General features: G+C 45.9%; 1 protein-coding gene across 1 annotated transcript in view; it reads left to right on the top strand.

The window, feature by feature from the left end:
* The window catches only part of ZNF185 (zinc finger protein 185 with LIM domain), a 91,930-nt gene extending 81,382 nt beyond the window's left edge, over positions 1-10,548 (top strand). The window contains exons 31-35 of the mRNA XM_025213861.1: positions 4,364-4,432; positions 6,469-6,549; positions 7,020-7,122; positions 7,768-7,866; positions 8,610-10,548. Coding sequence (XP_025069646.1) covers positions 4,364-4,432; positions 6,469-6,549; positions 7,020-7,122; positions 7,768-7,866 — 352 coding nt within the window. The 3' untranslated portion in view covers positions 8,610-10,548. The remainder of the gene's footprint in view (positions 1-4,363; positions 4,433-6,468; positions 6,550-7,019; positions 7,123-7,767; positions 7,867-8,609) is intronic.
* The last annotated feature ends 4,525 nt before the right edge of the window (positions 10,549-15,073 follow it).

Here is a 15,073-nt window from a genome sequence, read left to right as displayed (position 1 = left end):
GCGTGATGCAGATCTTTGTTCCTGAGGTGGAGCACATTGCATTTCTCCATATTGAATGCCATCAGGTTTTCATCCGCCCACCTTGCAAACCTATAGAGATTGGCCTGGATCACCAGCCTATCTTCAAGTGTGGAGACTCATCCCCAAAGTTTGGTGTTGTCAGTGAACCTGGCCAGTCCACTTTAGACACCAGTGTCCAGATTGTTTATGAAGATATTAAAGAGTACAGGTCCAAGAACAGAGCCTTGGGGGACACCAATCATCACCGAGTGCAGTGTTGATTTTGTTCCGTCAACTACAGCTCTTTGGGTTTGACCTCGGAGCCAGTTCTCCAGCTATCGGACTGTGGAGTAGTTGAGGCCACAGTTGCCCAATTTTTCCATGAGGACATCATGGGACACCAGGTCAAAAGCTTTTTTAAAGTCCAAATATATGACATCAACCTCTTCTCTCTTGTCCAGAGAGAAGTTGATTTCCTTCTGGTCATAGAAGGAAATGAGATTAGTCGAGCAAGACCTGCCCACAACAAACCCGTGCTGGCTGTCCCTCAGAATGTTGCCTTCTGTTAGCCTGCCAAGAATGGTTTCTTTGATAATTTTTTTGCAAATCTTCCCAGGGATTGAGGTCAAACTGATTGGCCTGTAGTTTCCCGGGTTTTATTTCCTCCCTTTCTTGAAGATGGGCACCACATTGGCCCTCTTGCAATCTTCAGGTACTTTCCCTGAGTGCCACAAGTTCTCAAATATCGTCACCAGTGGCTGCGCTATGATGTCTGCCAGTTCCTTTAGCACTCTTGGGTGCAACTTATCCGAACCAGCTGATTTATGGGGGTCCTGCCTCTCAAGATGCTCCCTTACAAGATCAATGCCAATGGTGGGCATATATTCATCTTCACCCTGGTCATCCCACATCATATTAGGCAGGGTGGTCCCTTTGGGCTGGTGAAAAACCAATGCAAAGTAATCATTAAGCAGATTGGCTTTTTCCTGGGTGTCGGTAGTCAGCTGCCCCAGCTGGCTCAGCAGGGGTCCAATGTTGCTCTTGTTTTTCTTTCAACTCCCCATGTATCTGAAGAAGGACTTTTTATTGTCCTTGATTTGTATAGCCAGATGGAGTTAAGTTGTAGCCTTGGCTTTTCTAGTTCCTTCCCTGCAGGCATAGGCGACTGGTAAGGGATGCACAGGGGCACATGTGCCCCCCCCGATGGGGCTGGTGGGGGGCCCCCCCCAATGGCAGACACTGATGCTGTCAGTAGGGCTGGTGCCCCCCAACAGGGCTGCTGTTGGCAGCTTCTGCAGGTGCCCCCGCAGATTCAGGAGGCACCAGTCACACATGCCTACAGGTGCAGGCCAGTTCAGTATACTCCTCCTTAGTGGTGTTTCCTGTCTTCCATCCTTTATAACCCTCTCTTTTTAGATGTAGGAGGTCCATGAGTTTCCTGTTGAGCCAAGGGGGTTGTTGAGCCCATTTACCATCTTTCCTATGGGTGGGGATGGACTCCCCTTGTGCTTCTAGGATTGCTTCCTTAAAGATCTCCCACTCGTCATGAACTCCCCTCCCTGTCAAATCATGGCCTCTCAGGGCCTCAAGAACAAGCCCTCTGAGTTTATGAAAGTCAGCTTTCCTAAAGTCAAGGACTTGCCAGCTTTGCGATGGATAGTGAAAGTGAGCAACTCCTGGTCACTGTCACCCAGCTTCTGTTCGATTCTTAGATCACTGATTAGATCACCCCCTTTGGCCAGTACCAGGTCCAGCAGTGCCTTGCCGCTTGTTGGCCCATAAACTTCTTGGGACAGGTAGAGCTCATCCATGCATGTAAAGAAGCTTTGTGACCAATCAGATTTGGTCAAGTGCTCATCCCATGAGATGTCCGGGTAGTTGAAGTCTCCCATGATGACCATGCACCGAGAGTGTGTAGCCTCGCACTTGTTCCTGGTTTGGAGGTCTGTAGTAAACTCCCACCATTGTATTCCCTTCTCTATGTTCTTCTCATATTCTAACCCAAAGGGTCTCCAGTTGTCCTCCTTGGGTGCCAATCTCAGCTTGCAGGGATGTGTATCTCTCTTTTACATGGAGAGCTACACCCCTGCCCCTTTTTTCAGCATGATCTCTCCTATACAGAGTATAGCCATTTATACCAGGTGTCCAGTCATAGGAGGAGTCCCACCAGGTCTGCATGATCCCTATGAGATCGTAGTCATTTCTGTTTAGCAGAAGGACCAGGTCTTCCTGTTTATTCCCCAAACTCCTAGCATTAGTGTACAGTATGTAAGTGTGCCGTTGGAGGCCCTAGGCTTCTTTGTACTTATGGAGAATCTCTGTTCCTGGGGTGGGGTAAGAGCGGGTTCCCTTAAGCATCCTAACCTGCTGGTTTTGCGGTTGATGCTTGGTGAGCTTGGTCCAATGGTTTTCCGCCCATCCCCTGGCAAGCTTAGTTTAAAGCCCAGTTGAGCAAGTCAGCCATTCTGACTAAGAAGAGCTTCTTCCCCAGTGGAGTGATGTGGAGGCCATCTCTTCACAACAGATCACTGCCTTTCTTTCTGAAGAGCGGGCTGTGGTTGCAGAAACCGAAACCTTGATGGTGGCACCAGTGCCACAGTCTTCTGTTTACTGCCTCAATTCATCTCTTCCTCCTCTGCCCATGCCCCATAACTGGAAGGATCAAGGAAAAAAACACCTGCACCCCCAACCCCATAAGCCCCGGTCCCAGAGCCCTGTAACCACTCATGACCTGGCTGGGATTGCTCTGAGCTGTGTCATTTGTGCTCACATGTCATTTGTTCACATAGAAAGAAAGAATTATTGATAGCCTAAAGGCAGGGATGAAAAAAAAATGGAAAAAGGTCACTTGCACTCAGCTTCTGGGTTTGTTTTTTTTCCCATTGTTCATTGCTCTCCTAGAAGCAAGTTGGTGGGCATGATGTCTCACTGAGGATCTGACAGAGTTCCAAACAGATAGGTAGTATGCAGGTCATTCTAAAAATAGCATTTCAAAGGAAGGAATGGGTACAAAGGCGACTAATTCTCTTCTCTACAGCACAGTAAATAGATAATGCAGCACAATAAATAGACAACCATCAGTGTGCAATATATAAAAATATAGATCTTTCAGTGACAAAACAGCCAGTCTGAGTAATCCTAAAATAGACAATGTGTCATGTTAAAGGGCATAACCATTATCTTTCCCTGCATATTAAACCTTTATATCATATAAAAGTGGTGGTTCTGTCTTTGCCAGACTGGATGAAACTAGATGCAACAATTGTGTCATTATTATTACATTCCACTCGTTAATCTGACTTTTTGATGTACTTCATTAGACTTTGGTTTTATAGTTATTATATTCAATATTTATCAATGGTGCTTGCAGTTCCATAGCAATCCAACAGCAGCTGCATCCAGCCATTCCCCCTTGCTGTGGATATATGTGGTACACATTAGGGCTGTACGAAGCTTGGGTCCCTGATTCGATTCGGCAGAGATTCGGCCTGATTTAGTGGCTGGATCTCCGAATCCGAATCAAATCAGAGGATCCTTTAATCTCTCCAAATCGAATCAGGACCCTCTGAATCTATTTGGAGAGATTCAGAAAGATTTGGAGATTTGGACATAGAGACGGCTTTAAATGTTTTTTCTACATACCTCTAAATAGCAGGTGGCTTATGAGTGCTGCGCTGCTGGGGTGCATGGAGTGTCCCACAGAAGCGTGGGGGGGCTCCCCAGCATGCTCAGCAACAGACCCAGAAGTGGACCAGAAGTACTTCCGGTCCACTTCCGGGTCTGCTGGGGGGCCCCCCCACACCCGCTTGGCTCAGTGACTGGTGCCTCCTGGGTCTGGGGGGGCACCCTGGGTCACCCCGCAGCTGATCGTTGAGCTGGGGGGGGAGGAGGGGCACTGGGGGGCCCCCAATGCACTTCCCAGTGGACTCAGAAGTGGACCAGAAGTATTTCCGGGTTCACCACCAAGGACATGGAGGCCCCCCCGCCCACACTTCTGTGGGACTCCATCCGCCCCACCATCGCAGTGTTCACAAGCCATGCTGGTACCTAGAGGTATGTAACAAAAACATTTAAAGCTGTGTCTGTGTCCGAATTGCTGATTCTCCAAATCGGCATCGAATTTTCAGATTTGGATTTGGCTGAATCAAATTAGGGACAGTGATCTGAATTAATTAATCAAATCACTGTCCCTGATTCGGGCTGAATCCAAATCCAAATTGAATAGGGCCTGCTTCGCATACCCCTAGTACACATGTACATGCATGCACGTGCACCACATATACATCAACCTGAACATACATTTGTACTTTCACAGTGCTTAGTTCATGTCTCCATTGATATAGATGTTTCTCTCTTTCTCTAGCAAAGGGATCCTCTTTGTGAAGGAGTATGTGAACAGCAGTGAGTTTTCATCCTCTCCACGCTACACGAGGTATGAGGTGCCATTGGTTAACTTCTCGGCAGGGTGAAGAATGAATTGGGTCACTCCATCAGGGTAATCTCTGAAAGGGTCATACTGAAATTCCCAAGCCTCTGCATTTCATTGCATATTTTTAAAAATTGTTTAATTCAGTGAGAAAACTGGAGGTATTTGTGGGTTTTCACTCGAGAGTAAAACTGCCTTTTTTTAAGCCTAAACTGTCAACATGTGTTAAGTTTTGTTCAGTTAACCTAGACTTAGTAGAGCCAAAGAAACAATTAACATCCTGTTAAGATGCCTGCCTGCTGTGATTTTTGTCTTCATTCAGATTGTAACACTGCTGTGGCTGAGGACTCTAGTTATCAACCTCTAGCTTGTCTGATGTCAAAAGCAGGCCTCTGTGCTGACATGCTCACACCATGCTGGCACTGAGACACAGTTATGAAATCCCCTAATGCTCTCTATCCATCCAATCCCACTTGCATGTTCCAAGCCCAGAAATACACTAGTGCAACTACTTCAAGGTAGTCCCCAGAGATGCCCTCAGGCATACTAGAGGTGGGTTCTAAGAGTAGCCTCACTGGTGCATTTCCAGGTTTGGAGCATGTGGGCAGTAGCATATGGACAGGGGGAATGCTTTGGAGCCTGGATGCATAAAGCTGCTGCAGTGACATGCCCTCAAAGAGATGCAGTGCTATTTTTGAAAATAACACAGATATTTACTTAGGGGACCACAGCATTTCTAACAGTAAAGTTTTCAAGGAAAGTAGGCAGCTGAAATGTTAGGAAATGCCTGATCTATTCAATGAATGGTAAGCATTGAGGCAGAGATTTATGTCTTTTATTTGTGTGGAGAGTGTCTTAGGCCCTTTAAATTATATAGAATAAAAATAACAATGATATCCTAAAATAGCTTTTAGGACATGTATAACATCTTGGCCTAACTGGCATAAAGAGTTGTGCCCCTTAGTTCATGAGAGCTGAGACTGCTCCTGCATGGTGATCAGTATAAAATAAGATGGTGGTTTTGGTCCAGTTCATAGATGTTCATGTCATAATATCATATGCCGTGATTGGATTTCTCAAGAGTATTTAACAACCCTTGCAGTGGCAGCATGTTGACAGTGTCCTCATCCCACTGCTTTCCTTGTGGCAGGTTAGAATATTCTTTGTGCCTTTGCGTTACGTGCCTTGTAGTTGTGCAACAAGGCTGTTTGTGTAGTTCTAGAAATAGGTTAGATAAGCTAGGATGGTTTGAATAGGGATGTCCCTCCTTGTGCCTGGGGCTGGACAAGATGACCTCCTGAGGTTCCTTCCAGCCCTACTTTTCCATGATTCTATGATTAGCACTCTCACTATTATATTTAGCTCCATTGGTGCAGTACGGAGGTTTAATCTACACAAAGCAGATCCTGCCATTGTAACTGTTGTTGCAGAACTACAGTAGTAGAACCTGCTTCTGAAGACAGTTCTGCTAGCAGTTTTTCTGTCAATAGATAGCCACAAGGTACCTCAAATGACAGAAGCCTTTCCAGCAGAAACCATCATCTTTCAGCTGAGCTGTGTCCACACCAGCGGGTTCACCAGCTTGGTTTTGTCATATTTTCAACAAAGCTATGCAGGCAAAAATTTGTAATATAGTCAATGCCTGAGTGGACTATGGAGCCTAAATTATCTTTTGTTACCACTAAGTGGTGCTTTGGGTCAGAATCTGAGCACCACTGATGGCAGGGCATGGATTGGAGGAGCTTGCTGTTGTCCCCTATGCAGTATTTTTCTCTAGCTAAAGAGAAGATTCACTCTCCTTTGAAAGTTCACTGGCTGTAACCAGCACATTGCTTACTTTTATGGAAAGGCCTTTTGATTTTTAGTTGGTAATGAACAGCCCTCTTTAAAAGAGCAGGCGGCTGGAAAATCTCAAAGCAGTACTGTGCAGGGCATCCCCAGTCAGAATTTGGGGATGCCCTGCACTGCTCATTTAACCATTTGGACCATTCCTTGTACACAACATTGTCAAGCAGTGGTATTTCTCTTCCTCTCTTCTTCAGTGGCAGCTTAGTTGATTTGACTGACAGAGAGAGAGCAAGGTACAGTAACACCTGCTACCAACACAGTGGTGCCCCACGAAGGTAAGACAATGAATTATACCAGAATGGTTTCAGTAGACCAATATACAGAAGTATTCTTTATGACTTTATTGTACATGATCTTTCTGTAATTTTTGTAATATCTGTAGGTGTTCAGAGGAATCTTGTGTTTTTCCTCAGCTTCTCTTCAAAAATGTTAGAGTGGTCAGAGAATAAAGAGCATTGACCATAATGGCATAGAGAAAGTATTGAAACAGTGTTTTTCATTGCCATGCTGCTTTGGAAGTAACTTTGAACTCTAGCAATCATGGAATCCCACCTTTACCTTTTGTATTGTCCCTTGGCACAGCTAGTTGATATCTAGATATACACCAGCTTTCATACTGCAGAGGTAGACGGCCACAAGAAATGGTAATGCTGGTGTTAGATACAAAACCATCTTTGCTAATGCTTGTGGTATGGAGGCATCATGGTAAGGTGATTCACGAGTACATTTTTCTCCATTTCCACAGGGCAGTTGATAGAATCTGCACATACTGTGGCCGTGAGATCCGAGACTGCCCTAAGATAATGATAGAGCATCTCAACATTTGCTGTCATGAATACTGTTTTAGGGTAAGGGACCTTATTCCTTTCAGTCATTCTCCACTTCGTAGTGTGTAAAGTAACTGCAGGGGACTCATGGGTGAAGACATAATCTTGGGGCATTTGCTTAGAAACTTTAAAAGTAAAAGTATGCTGTATTCCATTTGGGTGAAGAGACCTGGGTCCACCATTGACTAGGAGCTCACATTCCCACAGGTTTTGACAGTATACACAAGTATACCTTCTGATCTCTGGATGACCTTATGATAGACAAAACATATTCTTGTGTTATCATTTGGATTGAATACTGGCATTTTCATTATGAATTCTCCCCCTACCTGTTGCAGTCCACATACTAGAACTGTCTTTTGGCAAACTCCATCCCACTGCACAAACTACTTAGCACCTCTCAAGTTTTACAGAGCTTCTCTTCTACTTCTCTTATGCTTATAGATCAGTGTGGTGAAATTCCAGGTCTGTGGGGGAAACCTGAACTAACCTGACTTGTGCTGCACCTCATAGAAGTAGAAGAGTTTAGGATTCAGGGCTTTCAACTTGGCATTTGTCACCACCATTAAAATGTAGAGACTACGACTTATTTCTCTATCCTCTTCATACATATTCTTCTAAATAGAGCTTTGTCCCCTGTCCAATTGTCTGTGCTTGTTTTCACAGTGTGGAATTTGCCATAAGGCAATGGGAGACCTCCTGGACAAAATATTCATTCATCGTGACATTGTCCACTGTGATAAATGCTATGAGAAGCTTTTCTAGGTGAGTGGTCAGCCCAAGTATGTCCTTGTATATCTATACTGGCAGGCACTCGACTAATGACAGTGAAGGACCTACAGAAAGTTAGGTTGGGATCTGCATTACAAGGGCCAGCCTCTTCTGGTTATATTCCAGAAACTAGGAAATCTAGGTCTTATTTGATAAAACCAAGCATAAAGCTGCTGTGCTTACTGTTTCAAGTAGTAATTCTGCCTTGCCACTCTGCTTCAGTATTAACAGGATACCATATTCCTCCACGGTGCCTTTATTAAACTATCATCTAATGTTGCTGTGCACTGCTAAGCAGCTGTTACATTCCATCTTGGAGGTGGCAGCACTTCAGTGGTGGGTGAAGTGAATCCTGTTTCCAAGGATCACTGGGATCCTTTGAGATGAAAAGCCTTGTGAAAAAATTAAGTGCAAAGCACTGCACTGTGTTTTAGCCAGAAACTACATTTCAGTTATTTCATTTTGTTTGCTTGCCAGTTGGAGTACAAGGCATGACCATCAGATAAAATCAGAAGCCTCTGCCATTCCAGTGACAGTTTAAAAAAAAAGTCCTTTCTCTCTCCAATGACTGTAATTTTTTACTACATACATGACTGCTTTATTTGTCACTTTTGATTAAATGTGACTAGCCAAACTGTGGCATCCCACTCGTGAATGTTCATCTGCTCCACTGACTTCTGTAATGCAGTTTTCTATATTGTACCCAGTTCTTGTGCTCACCTTCTATTTGCTTTTAGTTTTTACAGAGCTGTAGGAGCCAGCCAGTTGGAAGACTTCGACAGTGTATGTCAGAATGCACCTAACAGTTCTTGACTTGTTAAGATAGCAAACCTCTTTTTCCCTACTTTCCTGAAGTTCTTTTTCTCTGTTGTCACCTCATCACAATGAATGAATTGAACAGCCACTAGTTTTATTTTGTTTGCTGCACACTATACAAATGCCAACATTAAAAAGAAAAGGCAGTGTCATCTACAACAGCTAAGTGCCATGGTTCTTCAAATGGCACCTCCTGCTGCCATTCATTTCCATAGGATCTGTGTATACTCAGCACTACAAAAATCAGGCAGAAACTATTTAAGGCTCTCAAAAACTGCTATTCCTTTTTTATTCTTTTGTTTGATTTTTACAAGTTGACTACATCCTGGTTTGAACCTAATGACATAAAACAAGCTACTTGTAGATCTTAAGGGTGTAGAAGGCCAAGTTCAGGGCCTTGGAAAGATCCAAAATGCAGGTGAATCCAGTGTCTATTTACTTCACTCCCATATTCTGATTACAAGTATTGATTACCTTCCACTCGCTTGTCAGAAATATTCTGAAGCACTTGCAGACTCGCTTTGCATAACCATGTGTCAGCTTTAATTTCCCTTCCTCTCCTTCTCCCCAGTTGATTTTATCCTCAGCAAGCATGTGTGCTCAAGGTTTTGGAGTGCTTGCACTCTTTTCTACCTGGAATTCTAGTTTGATTTCTGAGGGGGTGGTTTCTGATTGCCTTATTGACCATGCCAAGGGACCATGCTTTTCAGCTGACCTTCTTTACAGGGGGTGTCCCTTATTTTAAATCTAAATTTACCTCTGCTTGCTAAACCTGATGAATGTCTCTTTTTATTACTGTACCTTATTTAGATCATAAATACTGACTTACAAAAAGTTACAACAGATGTACGTGGTATGTCTACACATGCACTTTAATGTGCATTAGCCTATTTTAATGCACATTAAAGCATCATGTAAAAACCATGCTTTTTACATAATGTGCATTAAAATAGGCCAATGTGCATTAATGCTTTAGTTAGTATGCATTGAGCCAGGGTAAGGCTCATTAGCCTGAATACCTCACAGTGGAGGTAACTAGATTTAATGTGCATTAATGCACATGTAGACACACCCAGAAAAAATGTGGATTTCTTGTAAACTTAGCTCTCCCATTTAGCTTTGTAAGGTTGAGAGCTATGCTGGGGTTCTTCGACACCAAAACCTCAAAAGTTATGCTTTCTGCCTTGAAGTATAGCTGCAAGTACAGCCAAAGATTTATTGTTTTATCCTAGAAAACATTAGAAATAGCTGCAAAGCAAATAATCTAGAGCCTGTGTCATATAATAGCTTGTGTGTGGAAACATGATGGCAAAAGCATTAATTGAAAAATTATTATTAACCATGTAATGCTGTGAGTGATGGAGACTGGTATATATAAGAATGCTTAGCAATTTAGTCTTTTCTATAGAACAATACCTCCTATTGATTTCAGGCATCTCTGTCAGTTGTTAACCAGACTAAGGCATGATCTTGTATTGGGATGGGCAATTATTTCAGGCAGAGGGTCGCGTAATGAAGTTTGGTGAGCTGTCAAGGGCTGCATGGGTAGACCACCCCTTGACAGGTGCCCCACCCCTGGCTGCCATCTTAGGGCTGGATGTCCCACCCATAGCCCCTGACTTTTGCCACCAGAAGTCCCTACCTTTTGGGGGTGGGAGGGGTGCCATCTTAGAACCAGAAAAAACCAAATCATACACTAAAAGTCAAACACCTACTATAACATATTTTAATTTTATTACAAAAAATACTTTATCATGAGTTGTGTTTGTATATTGTATATAGAGGTGATTGCATAATAACTCAAAATAAATTCTTAGTCTTATATTGTGTGGGAGTGTGTGATGGGGTGTATAGTGAGGTATGGGGTGTATGTGTGTGGATGGAGGGTGTGGGGGTGTTTAGGGTAGGGGGAGTTTGTAAGAGGGTGTGGCTGTGTGGGGGGGGCACAGGGAATGTTGGGGGGAGTTGTGTGGCATTTTGGGGGTGTGGCTCTGGAACACACTGTCCTCTTCTGCAGTCAGTGCAGGCAACACTGGTGTGTGTGTGTGTGGTTTGTGGGGTGTGAGGGCAGGTGGGAGGGGTGTGGGGATTTATATAGACAGAGATAGACATAACAGTAGTATTGATATCAAATGATACCTATATAATGATACCTATATAGTTATGATGTAACTGTTACATCTGCAGGATTCTGTAGTGATCTGATAGAAAAACTGCTATAGCAGTGGTCACCATTTGGTCAGTTGGGATTGACCCATTTATTCTGGGCTGGGGGGCGCTGACGGCACGCATGCATGTCCAATACATCAGTTGGTGGGGGAAGGGGTGGAGGCCAAATCGAAGCCCTTGCAGCAAGGGACAGATTCAGGAGCAGCCCAGTAAATGGGGTCCTGGCTGGGCAGGTGGTGGGAGGATTGAGTCTGGGCAGCTAATCCAGAGAGGGAGGAGGGCTCCCACTGCTGTGTGCATCCAAGTGGAGGCCCCAGGGGGCACTTGCCCCCAATCTGTGTCCAGCAGAGGCAGCTCCCACTGTGGGCTGGGCTTTGTGCCCTGAGCCCCACTGCAGCTGGCCTGGGAGCAGCCCAATGCTACATGCATCCTTCCCTGGGCTAAGCCTCCTCCCTTGCCCACCCGGTGACCAGACACATGTGGCATCAGGCTACTCCTGGGCCAACTGTGGTGGGGCTCAGGGTGCAAAGCCCAGCCCACAGCAGGAACCACCTCTGCCATGCACAAATCAGGGGGCATGTGCCCCCCCCCCCCGATGTGTGGCAGCACGGGTGGCTGCAGCAGGGGTGAGGGAGGGAGCAGGGCTGGAGCAGGAGGAGGCTATGCACAGCTGGGATGGGGCGGGGTGAAGCTGCAAACAGCACATCCAGGGGCCGCAGGGTGGGAGGGCACCGGGGGGGCACATGTCCCCAGAATTGCATGGGGTAGGGCGGGGTGGGCTGCAGCTGTGGGCTGGGGCTGGGTTGTTCCCGACAGAGGCTGGGGCCATGTGGTGGCGGTGGCACTGGGAGTGGGGCTGTGGGGGCCTGCAACCACCCCAAAATTTACTGTAGTGCCCCCAACTCCCCTTTCAGCACCTCCACCACCCAGCCCGACCACGGCCTCCAGCAGGAACAGCCCAACACTGCTTCCACCCTCCCTCCCCTGAGGACATGAGGGCCGTGTTCCCTGGATCTGCATGGGAGAGGGCAGGTTGCTGCTGCTGGCTGAGACAGGGAGGCAGTGCTGTTCCCAGCAGAGGCTGGGGCCTGCACTCAGACTGGGCAGTGGCGGCACTGGGACGGGAGTTGAGGGCACTATAGAAAATTTTCAGGTGGCTGCAGCCCCCTGTAGCCTCACTTCTAGTGCTGCTGCCACCACTGCACAGCCCCAACCTCTGCTGGGAACAGCCTGACCTCAGCTGGCAGCTGTACCCTGCCCTGCCCTGCTCAGTTCTGGGGGCACACCCACCCCGTGCCCTTCTGGGATGTGTGTCCCCCGCTCTACCCGTGCCCCCCAGATGAGCCACTCGTGGCTGCATCCCATCCCACCCAACCCAGGCTGTGCAGGGCCTGACCCTGTTCCAACCGTGCTCCCTGCTCACCACCATTTGGCGGGGGGAGGGGAACAGATCGAGGCCCCAGAGGTGAGGGAGGGCATAGGGCTAGGGCTGGGGTCTTGATCTTCCCCCTCCCCCCACCCCTTCCCCCACAGACTTACCTGCTGAGGAAGCATGCTCCCAAATAATTTTTTCTCCCTCTGCTTTGGCATGGCAGCGGCATATGGTAGATCCTTCCATTCCTTTTAAATTCCAGAAGTGGTCTCCAACTTATAAAGGTCAGAGACCACTGTGCTATAGCATTAGCCCTGTTTCTTTCAATCTAAATTAGGGTGATTTAGCAAACATATCACTGTAGGACCTGGCAAAGGTAACAGTTACATTGTAACAGTTGATGTGCCCTCCTGACCAGCAGTTCTTCCCCCTCTATAAAAGCAGCTAAAAAGTATGTTGTCCACGCCCCTACAAAATGCTCCATGAGTGGAGCTTCCATTGGAACCTCATCCTCCCCTACCCCACCGGGGGCAATTTGCCATGTGCTAGAGCACACGTGCAGGGGCATTCCCCTGGGACAAGTAGCAGTGGCACAACTATGTGTTGTTGCTATTTGTCCCCATTGAAATGCATATGTGTGCGTGTCTGGATGCACCCTAAGGGTGCATTGAAATGCATTCTTAAAGCAAGGAGGAGCCCAAGGTATTGGTCATAAAGGCATGGGTTTCAAAAATGACTAATGATGTTGAGTGCTTCAGTTTTGAGGTGTCCAAGATGAGAGCTCTTAAAGCAGCATCCATCTTCTGAAAATCCAGGTATTTGCAAGATATCTCAGATTGGGTACCCCAAATTGCTATGCACTGCTGAAAATCTCAGCTTGAAGTTCTTTAATAGTATATATACTAATTGATTGGGATTTTCTGGTATTGCAGCTTTGGCAAAGTAGATGTATTATAGGACACAATTCTTGTTGCAAGACACCTATTACAAGGTTTGTATTCCCAAGATCCAAGGAGCTTATTTAAAATACAGTGTCACTTGACACTTGATTATAAATGCATTTTGGAAAAAAAAAAAAACTTGCACAACTAATATGATAACTAATTCCACAGTTCCTAATATGTGTATGATCTAGGGGCAGGGGCTTTTATCATATGTGTTACTTTATCTTTGTTGGTTACTGTATTTGTTTATATCAATTGTTTAAACTCCATGTACAGTTCTAATAAACAGTAAGGTAGTATGTGTAACTTATGTATCTGCATCAGAATATAAATGCATTCTTATTGCAAAGTGGAGTTGTTTAGTTTTTTGTACTGTGGATTTTTTTCTCTCAAAAGCCTGAGGCTACTACCATCAATAAAGTTCTTCACTAATTTATGAAGGGTGGGGCCTCAAGAAAGTAGAAATAATTAAGACGGAAAATATTCAGAGGAGATGGCAAAATTGACATGCCACAAAGGCTCAACACATGTGCAGACTGGTGTTCCACACGCTACTTGTGTCTGGAAGAAACACTGCCCTATAAACTCACTGCTGCCTTGGAGTCAGGGGAGTCTAAATTAGAAGTTTTGCTGCAAACCTTCCAAACTCCATGCAGTCTCCATTTGAAAAATAATTGTCAATGTATAGAAAGGAGTGTGAGTCTACCACAGATTATGCTCTCAATTGGTCCCTGACACTGCTTATTTTCAGCCTAGAGTAGCGGCTCCCAACCTTGTGGTTGAAAACCCATTTGGGATTGCAACAATAAAAATGGGTAGGTCTGTGCAAATCAGCATCAATCCGATCCGGCTTCAGATCAGACTGCTTCGGATGGCAGTGATATGATCTGGAGCTCTGATCCGGCCAAAGCGGCTCCGAAGCTTCAGAGATCCAGCTATAGGCTATAATGGGGGATCAATTAAATATCTATAATTTTCTTATTTCATCTCCAATTTGGGTGCAGCTTGCAGGGGTGGTAGCCTCTGCTGAGAGCATGAAGCCTGCCAAGCTTCAAAAAGGATAGGAGCAGGGGTTTGAGGGGAACTGCATCCCAGTTCTGAAAAGTAGTTTGTACATTAAAACAAGCACCTAACCTCATCACCAGAACTGAAGCCAACTTCCTACAGCTCAAAACACAAAACCTGCCAACTATCTCCAGTACCCCCATAAACTGCACACCAGAATCTATCAAAGACAACAAAACCCAACTACCTGTGGGGGCACATTCCTCACCAAAAAACACTCTGCCTCCAGTCTTTCAGGCCTGGTCCTGAGAGGGAACAAATTACAATGCAAACAACTTTTCAGAGCTGGGCCTATGAACTACACTTCATCAGCTTCCTAGGTAGTAGGTACAGAAACTCATGGACTCAATATACACAGTGGAGTTCTGGCACGCTGCGACCTGCTGGGCATCTGACACCCCAGGCATCTCTGCAATTTTACCTGCACTGCTACATCCCCCTTTCCCGCCTGCCCCCCCGCCCCAAACTTCTTTACTATTCCTTCCATCCAGTACCAACTGCAGGTACTTCCTCAGCCTGACAAAGGGGTTTTCAACCCTAAAGCTGGCATCCCGGGCAGCTAAGCTGAGCTCACCAGGAGCCTCACAGCTGCACAGCAACCAGCAAGTGTCAGGCCTGTCAAAGATGTGATAGGTCTGGGCGTTCCCCAGCCAGGACTTTGTGCATGCGTACGTTAGCTGGAGGTTATGGCACCTCCTACCCCGCCTTTCCCCAGGGGATCATTTGTCCTGGCATTTACGGGGCTGCTGTGCTGCCAGCAGTCCCACCAGGCCTCCCTACCCTGGCAGGGTGCAGTTTTAGTGGTCATGCCCAGGACCTGGGGCCCCCTCCTTTT

This window comes from Alligator sinensis, unplaced genomic scaffold (assembly GCF_000455745.1).
Source record: "Alligator sinensis unplaced genomic scaffold, ASM45574v1 scaffold27_1, whole genome shotgun sequence".
In the NCBI taxonomy this organism is placed as follows: Eukaryota; Metazoa; Chordata; order Crocodylia; family Alligatoridae; genus Alligator; species Alligator sinensis.
This window is presented reverse-complemented; position numbering and strand designations above follow the sequence as displayed.